Genomic DNA, 11,326 nt, shown 5'->3' with positions numbered 1-11,326 from the left:
CCTTCCACACTCCCATCAGCCACGGTGATCAGGTCTCTGTTCATTAACCATATCGATGAGGTCTTTGCACTGTCGACAGCTGGAGGTGCCGTACAGTTCCTGCAGCACGGGAACACAAAACAGGAGAAATAATATATTTAAATATCTATAAGAATTAATAAAATATATGTAAAGAGATAGAAACCCAATGAGCACAATATTAATGTAAGAGTTATTATTGGAGTATTGAGATGTTACTTATTTTTTATTGCTTATATATGAAAGTATTCTTTAAATCCTTTATTTTGAGCCCAAAAAAGACCAAACTACTGTTCTATGGTTGTAATCCTCTTGTGTTTGAGCTCGCTGTAGATTTTGAGCCAGCGTTTGTTTCTCCGTGAAGACGTTGCTTAGCGTAGCTGCTCGCTCGCGTGTTCATGTATCGGTGGCAATTTAAAAAAAAAAAAAAATTACAGCTCATGCATCGCTTTGGTATCGAGCTTTTCGTCGCTGATTTGTTGCATCCATCAGTCTGTGGGCAGAACGCTGTAGATGAGTAACGGGTGACTACAAAGTGAGGAGCGGAGATGGAAACCAGTCCTTCATCACAACCAGAACCTAAAGAAAAAGGCCTCTACACCAGCGCCTCCTGGAGGCTGTAGTGAAAACTTGTGACAGTCTTGTTTAACTTGTGGTTAAGTTTGCACTGATGGTGGCGGCAGATTAAAGATCATGTCGGTGCCTGAATCAAAGGGTTCATCCTGTACGGAGGCCTCTTCAGGACATGTTGCTGTCTGTCTGTGGGTGAAGGTAAATAATGTTTGTTTGGATAAACTTCTGGATCATTTAGATCAGGTTGAGAAAGGATTTCTGTGGCTGAATCCAAATGTCCAAACTGCACACCATTAGAGTAAACTCAATGAATTTCCCAGTCAGATGGATATTAAAAGTAAGAAACTGAGCACCGTTTACTAGTAGTGTCACAGTCTGAAACAATGCTACCTGAAGCTTTTTAAGAGCCATTTGAAACCATTAGTTACATCCTTAAATAATCAAACTGTAATTTAAATGCAGCTGACATGTGTGACAGTTCAGATCAATGTTACCCTACAAAACATGACCACAACTCACTACATAGAAGTTAAATAACCTTTAAAACACCCTGCAGGTTAACGTCCACCAAACCAGCCCAGTATATGTCTGGACTAAATAGTTCTGCATAGCACCAGGAAACAAACCAAAACATTTCTGCGTTGAAGCAGTTCCTTAATGTTCTGTAGGTGATCAGGAACCGTGTTGTGAAGCTCCAGTAGGACACTGTTTGAAATGTAATGTTAGATTTTAGGATGTACTGTGGTGTCACAAACTCCAAAGGATGGAGAAAATATCTGCATGCATGTCAGAAAATGTGTTGTAGACCAGCTGTAGTACCTGGTTGTTCCACCAGGTGGAGCCTCTTCCTGTTTAATCCTGTAGAGACCAGAGGAGGCGTCTACAGACTACAGTCCATGTTGAGAATTGTGGGAGTTTAGCAGCAACGGTTAATGACCTCCAACCAGGACTAATTTATTTAAATGGCCGAGAGTTTTTCCAGATAAATGGTTCATTCACCCAAGTTGATCAACATGAGGAAAAACTGTACTTCATTTGTTCTAACAATTAATTGATCATTGATTCAAAACTTGGGCACCTGACATCTAGTCTAGTCGTGAGTTTGAATCCCGATCACCAACATTAGGAGCTGCACGGTGGCTCGGTGGTTAGCACCGTTGCCTTGCAACTAGAAGGTTGCCGGTTGGCGTCCTGGTGAGGACACCCGGGATCTTCCTGCGTGGAGTCTCCATGTTCTCCCCGTGCAGCGTGGGTTCTCTCCGGGTTCTCCGGCTTCCTCCCACAGTCCAGAAACATGCTGAGGTTAATTGGTGATTGTAAATTGTCCGTAGGTGTGAATGTGAGTGTGCTTGGTTGTCTGTCTCTAAGTGTAGCCCTGTGATAGACTGGTTACCTGTCCAGGTGAACCTGCCTTCACCCTGAGTCAGCTGGGATAGACTCCGCCCCCCATGACCCTGGTGAGGATGAAGGTGTAGAGATGATGGATGGATGATGCTGCCATTAACAGATATAGAAACATAGTTTAGTTTAGCTACCATGACAGATACTTCTGGAGCAGTTAATGACCTCCAGACATTTGGATTCAGCCTTTAGTTTAGGTTCTGGTTGTGCAGCTGGAGACGGTTCCTCTGCTGGTTTCCTCTGAGGCATTACCAAGAAGCCGGTTGCTCAGAAGCATCTGGTTCCACATGACGAGAGGTTTGTTCGTCTCTGCTCTTCTTCAGCATGTTCAACTAAGTTTGAGGCTTTAGCTATTCGTAATGTTCCAGTTAATGTTTAGCATGCTGCTAAAAGATGTTAAAGTTGTAAAAAAAAACAAAAAAAACAGTGAAGAGTTGTTCCACATCGAGTAAAGAGTGAGCAAAGAGTGATTAAAGTCACAGTGCCATAAACTCCACCGTCCATCAAGCACAGTAGAAAAAATACATCCTGAGAAACGTCATGTTTTTTTTTGTTTTGCATTTCCAAAAGATATTTTTGAATCTAAATGAAGATGGTTACAGTAAACAGTGTATAAAAGAAAGTGGATATGGTGTTGAATAGAAAACATAATATATATAGAAAATATTTTATCCGTGATTGCTCTGCTGAACGGACTCGAAGATCTGCCAACACATCGTTCATGGACCAGAAACCAACCGCAGAACTCTTTACCGGCTGGAGACTCTCTGATTGGACCTAGCACCTGTCAGTCAAGCTGTAGGACTCGGCCACGCCTACAGGGTCACATGGTGCTAACTCAATGACTCGAGGTGTGTCTGAACCTCCTCAAACATTTTAAAAATCCTGCAGAAGTTCGTCTTCTCGTATCAAACTGTGGACTGCTGCTCTGCAGGCGTCACAAGCTTCTCCTGAATGTTTTCTTCAGTGTTTTCTAGAGTTTCTGTGTTTTCTAGATCTGTGATCCTCAGCGAGAATCCAGCAGACGACCAGGAAGCGCTGTGGATGTTCACACATGACAAAACTACTGATCCGCACTGAATCGGTCTTCAGCTCTTTTCACACAGAACCAGCTTTTCTGGAGAACCTCTGGTAGCGATGGCAGGGATGGCCTCTGAGTCTGCCATGTCTGAAATCTGTAAAACCGAAACTTCACCACAAACTCTCTTCCACATTTCACCAAACACAAAGTAGTCCAAATCAGCTTAACTTCTTTCTTTCTTTTTTTTGCAAAGTTTGTTGTTTTCATCTTTCTTTAGCTTGTTTCCAGCTCCAGTGTTTTGGAGGCGGCATCAACGATTACAAATGAAAGTTTGGAGCATTTTGGGCAAAAATTCATGGAGACCAATTGAGAGGAAGAGCAAATCCATCAAGAGAAGTAGATTTGAAACGCTGATTAGATGCAGGACACGTGGCAGGACGCACCAGTGAACGTTTTACTGTCTTCCAACAGGCTGAACAGTTAATATGTGGCAGCCGGCTAAGAACATATCTGCACGTAACGTCAGTAAATTCAAGCAAAACACAAACTTTACTTAATCCGTGCAAATGCACCACAAGAAACACAGAAGTTGGGGTTCATTTCTGAATGACACGAGGTTCCTCAGGTGGTTCTAGTGCTGCGTGAACAGAGCTCCAGACTTCACTCAGTGCCGACACTTGTGCACAAGATACAAACATTTCTGCACAAGATGCAAACGTCTGTGTCCAAAACGCAAACGTTTCTTCACAAAAGTTTGTATCTTCTGCACGAGACGTGAACTTTTACACACAAGATACGAACGTTCATGAACGAGATCCGAATGCTTTTGCAAAAGACGTAAACTTCTGTGAACGAGACACAAACATTTCTGCACAAGTTCTGAACGTTTGTGACCAAAACACAAGTTCACCAAACAGCATGCTGACGAGTTAAACTAAATTCTAACTTTTAAAAATGAGACAGGTGCATAAAATGTACTAATTGTGCTGCCAACATGCAAACTACTAAATTTTAAAGAACTAATCTAACTGATCCTCTTGTATAGAACGTGTTCTGTGATGTTTCTGAACATCTGCAGTCGTCAGTTTTGTCATGAATGAACCTTCAAACAGCTGCTGCTCCGAGTCGAACCACATTCCTGTTGCTCCTCTTCAGACTCTGTTGCACGCAGCATCTCCGAGGCCACGCCCACAACCGGAGAGGCCACGCCCCCAGCAGGTGAGGCCACATCTGTCCAGGTTCCAGGTGTGACCCCCGGCGACTCGGGGAAGCTGCGCTGTGGAAACGGAGTCGGGGGGGAAGTTCTTTTAACGTCAGTGAGCTGGGAACACTGCCAGCACTCTCACCTGTTCAACAGCAGCCAGGTGAGCGCTCAGCTGACCTGAGCGGGTCACATGACAGGACCTGTTCTACCCAAACTCTGTGTGAGCTGCATCCTGTGGTGTTTCAAGTCTGAAAGATTGTGTTAACAAACATTAAAGAGACGTGTTCAGATTCAAACGACTCACTTCTGTCCTCATTGATCCTCAACAGACAATGACTTTAACTCGTACTGAGAGTTTTCTGACAGATGCTGTTTAGTTTCAGGTCAATATTCATTCAGGAATTCGTGAAACCACCGACACACAGTTTGATCTGCTCCTAAAGGCTCAATGTGCTTCAATCAGAACTGAATTCTAACATCAGTCTTATTATTAACGCCTCATCCTGTGTGTCCGGAACGCCAGTCCTTTTGATTTTATCGTTAGAAACTGCACTCTTCATTTGAAACTGAGTCACAACCAGCATGAAGACAAACCACCTGATAGAAACACACAGAAACTATTTAGTCAAGCAGCCAAATATCAGATGACTTACTGACACACATCAAAAGTAAAACACATTTAAATCAACGTCACCTGTGAGACAGCAGCCGTCAGCAAAGGATCGGGCTGGAAGTGGCCTCGATCAGCCCCCATCCACGACGGAAATGGATTTAAAAATTCTGTAATAAAATACGAAAAGCAAAGCAAAATGCACAAATAAATACACTTTAAATGAAAAATAAAATAATACAATCAGTAAAAGTTAAAATAACAATAAAATCTGTAAGATAATGGAAAAGGTAAACTAAGATATCTAAATATTTTAAAAAGATAAAAAGGTGAATTTAAATAAAAAATCCACAAATTACAAGTAAAAAAAAAAAATAGTAAGAACATTGAATAAACATAAAAATAGATTCCAAATAAAATTGATTAAACTGTAAGAAAATGATACAAGTAAATTAAATAAGATAAATAGATCTGAAAAGTCAATAAATAAATAAAAACATCTGTAAGAAAAAAAAAAAAACGTTTATCAAGATAAATAGATAAATATGTAAGGAAATTACAAAAAGTAAATTTAGATAAGTAGATAAATTGATTTAAAATGCTTTTAAGAATCTGTAAGAACGTGAGAAAAGTAAATTCAGATAAATAGAAATATATTTAAAAGGTAAAAAAAAATCTAAAATCTGTGACTGCAGATAGAAGATTACATTACGGCTGCTTTTATTATGAAAGGGTAAACAGGATGTTAACTATTGTGAAAATGCGGGCCCGGATGTGCGGTCCCTCTGTTCCGGTAGACTCCCGGGATCTTGTCGGTATTTGAGCGGCGGCTCTCCGCTCGGAACCTTCAGAGCGCCGCTGCTGCCGGACGGACCAACATGGCGGACCCCTGCTCCTTCTGCTCCTTCACCAGCTGCGTCACCAAGCACCTCAACCTGCTGCTGCGCGTGGACTTCGACAGACACGTGATCAGCGGGAGGGTCGCGCTCACCGTGGAGGCTCTGGAGGACCGGTTCTCCGCTCTGGTAACGTTACCGGAACCGGTGCACCGGTACCGGGCGGCTAGCCACAAGCTAACCGGCTTTCTGCCGCTAAAATCCGACAGAATTTACACGGAGTCTGGTGTGTGTTACAACGCAGTAATGCACAGGCTGCGCAGGTGTTTTAGCAGAACTGCTGTACGGTTCTGAACGGACCCGGTTTCAACAGTGATAGTGGTGTCTACTCATCCCTCACATATCGAACTATGATTCGGCTCGGTCCACTTCTTCATGTCTGTTTCATATGGAATAAAATCTACCTTTTATCACTGAGGTCTGAGGCTCAGCAAACACACTTTAAATGACTGTATTTTGAATGGAGTTCGGTTTAGCAGTGGGCAGTGAATTTATTGTGTTCGGACTTTGACTTTGAGACTGAACCGTCGCAGAAACATGTTAATGAAACGACCAGCAAAGTTTCACTGCAGTTAATAAACAGTGAGTAAACTGATTATAACGGTCTCATAATGCGTTTAAATGAATCTCTGCATCCATTCAGAAGTCCACTCACATTAAGCACATTTTAAATCTCACTGCTGAGGACTTATGAGGTCTTTAAATGCTCTGCTGTTGCTTTATTAATTAAAATAATTGGATGAAATCTTCTCTAAAAGTCGAAATTTGATTTTACTAGTGGACCAAGCATCTTCACTGACCCTTTGGCTTTTGTCAGGAAATATTTTAAAGCTTTTCTAGTTCATATGGACGTTTTGTTTTGGCCAAAAATGTTAAATTGTTTTGCTTTTGAAAGAATTTTGGCGGCTGCCTTGTATGCATAATGAAAGTCAGGGAAACCTTAAATTGCTCCATTTTTGAATGGAGTCTGGTGTGAAGTCCATCATTAATGCATTTATGTGAGCTGTGGTGCTGAACTTTGCCTTGAGGCTGATACAGGTGTTTATCAGGTGAAGTGCTGAGTCTCACGTTTTAAAATCATCTATTTATGATGTTTGAAATCCTTCTGTTGTCGCTCTGCAGAGGTTCATTATGCTGCGACCCAGAATAGATTTTATCGAGGGCGTGTCATCCTGGACTTATTTTAAAAATGATCTGGTAGGACAGGTGTGTTCACCTGAGATCTGACTGACGTTTCTTTGCAGTTTATTGAACAAAACCTCCATCTAAATGTGTTAAATCTGCACAAACTTGCTGCTTCACTCTGAATTTATTCCAGTTTTAGGATCATCTGTTGAATTTGCTGTAAGTTTACTGGTTGTTTTGGCTCCTGAAGCTGTTTACGGCTCAGATTTCATCATTACAACCGGTATTTTTAGAGTTTTATCAGGTGTGGAGATTTTTTCAGGTGACAACACTTTAAATGGACAGTTTCTGATTGGAGTTTGGCACACGACCGGCTCTGTTCACCTGAGCTCAGTGTGAGTTTCACTTTCTAGTTTCTCAGCTTGGTTAATTTATTTCTACTAACCTGCACCTGAAGACTTGAGGTGTAACTCACCTGTAAAAACACTGAACATTAACTCTGGTTTTAGAATAACGTGTGACTGTATCATATTAAAAGCCATTTTAGTTAAAGAAATGCTAAATGTAGCTGTTTTTGAATGGAGTCTGGTGGGCGTAGTGGAGCTGTCAGACCGGCTGAGCTGATGGAGGCTGTATTAATGCGGACTTTGATCTGATAGGACAGGTGTGACAGGTGAGTGTTTATCAGCAGGTAGGAGGAGCTGAGGCAGCAGGTGAGGAGCTCATATCAGAAGTTCATTATTAAAAGTTGATTATTTTTTTCTTCTGCAGACGTTGGACACCAAAGACCTGAAGATCGTGTCGGTGTCGGCCAACGGTCAGCCGGCTCGCTTCAGCCTGGGCCAAAAGCACAGCTTCAAGGGGACGCCGCTGGACATCACGCTGCCCTTCGACCTGTCCAGGTAACCGCCCCCCTCCCCGTACAAACACCTGAGTCTTCTCAACGCCAAACGTAACCGCCGTGTTTGTTGTCTGGACCAATCAGAGGGCAGCACGTGATCGTGGAGGTGAACTATGAGACGTCTCCGTCGGCGTCGGCGCTGCAGTGGCTCACGCCTGAGCAGACCGCCGGCAAGAAGCAGCCGTACCTGTTCAGCCAGTGTCAGGTGAGCTCTGGTTCATCGGTAGCAGTGAGAGACGCAGGAGGCGGTTAGTTCACCTGTCATGATTAAGTTATTGATTTCTCTGGATGTTTTTCACTTTGCTGCCTTCAGGTTTTAATAAAATGTCACCAGTAAAACAATAATAAACATGTTTTCTTCTGAAACACTGCAAAAGGTAAAAAATAAAAATATACAAGACGAATCGTTTACAAAGTTCAGGTGATTTTAACAGATTTTTACTTTTTATTTAAATAAAAAGTTTCCTGTTTGTTGCATTTGAAAAGGTTTAAATGGCCTAAAGCTGAGATCAGTGATCACGCATTCAATAAATCTTAATATTAATCAATAAAAGTGTTAATCGCTGAAATGTAAAGTTCAGTTCTGATCAGCAGAGTTCTGTTCTCGGGGTTCTGCTTCCTGTTTGTGGCGAAAACATTTTGTGGTTTTTCTGTTGAGTCGTGAAACTTTGAGCAACAAACTGTTTGCTTCACTTCTTCTTCTCTGTTTCTGCTTTTAACTGGTTTCATCATGACCCAGTGAGACCAGTCAGAGGCACTGGGACGTAACTGCTGCCCTGCGCTCTGTCTTACAGGCTCATCACTGCAGGAGCATGCTGCCCTGTCAGGACAGCCCGTCCATCAAACACACCTACTACGCTCAGGTAACACATTCCCCACCTGTTTAGGTAACAGACGCATCACACCTGCTCAGATTACACAAAAAGATCTACAACCCCAGTCAGAGACAACACACCTGTCTGTAAGGTGAGTCTCTCAGGTGGGCCGTGTCCTCTGTCCAGGTGTCTGTCCCCAAGGACCTGGTGGCGGTGATGAGTGCGGTGAGAGACGGACACGAGGTCGACCCTCAGGACAGCGGTCGAATTATCTACAGGTTCAGGCAGCCGGTAGGCGGAGTCTGCTTCTGCTTGTCTGGTGACATCATCACCAGCTGAGCTCAGGTGTGACTGTTCTCTGTTTGACCTCAGGTGTCCATGCCGTCCTACCTGATAGCCATCGTGGTCGGAGCTCTGGAGAGCAGGTACGGTCCGCCTCACCTGTGCTGATGTCGTCGTACACGGTGAACGCAGGTGACCATGTTTGTGTGTTCTGATTGGTCGACAGGGAGATCGGCCCGAGGTCCAGAGTCTGGTCGGAGAAGGAGCTGGTGGACAAAGCGGCGTTTGAGTTCTCCGAGGTGAGTCACCGCGGCAACAGCAAGAACCTCACGCCCACGGGTTCTACTGGGAGGAGCTGCTGAGAACACACAGAACACACAAAACACACAGAACATACAGAACATAAAGAACTTCCAGAACATGTAGAACACACAGAACACAGAACATCTGCCTTTGCGTCCGTCAGACGGAGACGATGCTGAAGACGGCCGAGGAGCTCGCTGGACCGTATGTTTGGGGTCAGTACGACATCCTGGTTCTTCCCCCATCGTTCCCGTACGGCGGCATGGAGAACCCCTGCCTGACCTTCGCCACGCCCACCCTGCTGGTAAACACACACACACACACACACACACACCTGATGATGTCATTGATGAGGTCGCCGAGCTGCCGTGATGTCGTGCTGATCAGCTGTTTGTGTCTCTCTGCAGGCTGGAGACAAGTCTCTGTCTAACGTGAGTAAAGCTATGCTGCGAGGCAACAGACGTGTCGTCGTGCATGTTACATACGTGTTCACCTGTGGTCATGTGTCGCGCAGGTGATCGCCCACGAGATCTCTCACAGCTGGACCGGGAACCTGGTGACCAACAAGACCTGGGAACACTTCTGGTAAACACGTACGCAAACAAACACAACGGTTAGAGAAAGAAGATACCCCGGCAAACACAAACAAGCAAGTGAAGGGCTAGTGGGGCGTAGAAACAAACAACCAACTAATGAAACAAACAAACAACCAACTAATGAAACAAACAAACAGCCACAGGAAAACGCAAACAAACAATTAGCCAGAGGGACAAACAAACAAACAAACAAACAAACAGAGCTGGCTGAACACCTGTATATCACCTTAACCAAACAATCAGCCAGCGGTACGAGCAAAGAAAGCACCAGAGACAAACATGCAAACAAACAAACAAACAAACATGGTGGCTCTGACCTTCAGGCTGAACGAGGGTCACACGGTTTACCTGGAGAGGATGATCGGCAGGTGTATGGAGAGCGAACAGTTCAGGCAGTTTAAAGCCATGGGCGGCTGGAAGGACCTGCAGGACTCGGTGAGAACCACAACCTGAACCAGAACCACAACCTGAACCCGTCTCAGATTTTCTGCACATCTGACTCCATGCTCTCACCTGTGCTCGTTCTCCGTCAGGTGAACACATTCGGAGCCAACAACCCTCTGACCAACCTGGTCCCCAGTCTGCAGGACGTCGACCCCGACGATGCCTTTTCCTCGGTGCCCTACGAGAAGGGCTTCGCTCTGCTGTACCACCTGGAGGAGCTGATGGGAGGACCAGGTAGCACCTGTACACACACCTGTACACACACCTGGCTCCTGCTCCTGCGCTAACACACCTGTCCGTTTGTCTCCTTCAGAGGTGTTCATGGGCTTCGTGAAGTCGTACATCCAGCTGTTCGCCTACAGCAGCGTCACCACAGACGAGTGGAAGAACTACCTGTTCACCTACTTCAAAGACAAGGTGAGGAACACCTGGACGCTCAGGTGGAACCACAGCGGACCCAACCAGGCTGTGTCAGTTGCAGGTTGTTGATGATGCGGTGTATTCTGCATCATGTGAAAGAAAAGATCAATACCAACTGATCGATCGGCATTTCTGGACATGTGACGGGTGGGCGGAGTTATGAGATGTTTGTGTTTTCAGGTGGACGTCCTGAACAAGGTGGACTGGAACGCCTGGATGTTCACTCCTGGGATGCCTCCTGTCAAACCTCAGTGAGTGGTTCTGTTCAGACCTCCACCTGGTTCTCATTCACACCTGATCCCTTTGTTCTGATTGGTTGCTGTGTTTCAGGTATGACACCACGCTGGCTGACGCCTGCATCGCTCTGAGTCAGAAGTGGCTCAAGGTAAGACCTGTACCTGGTTTTGTTTTGGTTGGCTTTATGTTCAGACTCAAACCTTCGTCCTCCGTCAGGCCAAAGACCAGGACCTGAACGGCTTCAAGGAGTCGGACGTGAAGACGCTGTCGTCCCACCAGGTCATCGAGTTCCTGTCGCTCCTGCTGCATGAGGTACGGTGCTCCCCACAGTCCACTTCAGCTCCCCACGGTCCACTTCAGCTCCCCACAGTCCACTTCAGTTCACCCCGGTCCACCTCAGTTCACCACGGCCCACTTTAGTTCACCCCGGTCCACTTCAGTTCACCACGGTCCACTTCAGTTCACCACGGTCCACTTCAG

General features: G+C 44.9%; 1 protein-coding gene across 1 annotated transcript in view; it reads left to right on the top strand.

The window, feature by feature from the left end:
- Positions 1 to 5,679: 5,679 nt before the first annotated feature.
- Positions 5,680 to 11,326, top strand: part of lta4h (leukotriene A4 hydrolase) — a 6,291-nt gene continuing 644 nt past the window's right edge. The window contains exons 1-16 of the mRNA XM_008294196.1: positions 5,680 to 5,852; positions 7,620 to 7,750; positions 7,834 to 7,954; positions 8,544 to 8,612; positions 8,751 to 8,855; positions 8,937 to 8,989; positions 9,073 to 9,145; positions 9,313 to 9,453; positions 9,557 to 9,580; positions 9,664 to 9,734; positions 10,069 to 10,180; positions 10,279 to 10,423; positions 10,503 to 10,606; positions 10,790 to 10,860; positions 10,940 to 10,994; positions 11,063 to 11,195. Of these exons, the coding sequence (XP_008292418.1) occupies positions 5,706 to 5,852; positions 7,620 to 7,750; positions 7,834 to 7,954; positions 8,544 to 8,612; positions 8,751 to 8,855; positions 8,937 to 8,989; positions 9,073 to 9,145; positions 9,313 to 9,453; positions 9,557 to 9,580; positions 9,664 to 9,734; positions 10,069 to 10,180; positions 10,279 to 10,423; positions 10,503 to 10,606; positions 10,790 to 10,860; positions 10,940 to 10,994; positions 11,063 to 11,195 (1,555 nt within the window). The 5' untranslated portion in view covers positions 5,680 to 5,705. The remainder of the gene's footprint in view (positions 5,853 to 7,619; positions 7,751 to 7,833; positions 7,955 to 8,543; positions 8,613 to 8,750; positions 8,856 to 8,936; positions 8,990 to 9,072; positions 9,146 to 9,312; positions 9,454 to 9,556; positions 9,581 to 9,663; positions 9,735 to 10,068; positions 10,181 to 10,278; positions 10,424 to 10,502; positions 10,607 to 10,789; positions 10,861 to 10,939; positions 10,995 to 11,062; positions 11,196 to 11,326) is intronic.

Source organism: Stegastes partitus, unplaced genomic scaffold (genome assembly GCF_000690725.1).
Source record: "Stegastes partitus isolate 25-593 unplaced genomic scaffold, Stegastes_partitus-1.0.2 Scaffold946, whole genome shotgun sequence".
NCBI lineage: Eukaryota > Metazoa > Chordata > Actinopteri > Pomacentridae > Stegastes > Stegastes partitus.
Note: the sequence above shows the minus strand (reverse complement) of the source record. Positions and strands in the feature narration are given on the sequence as shown.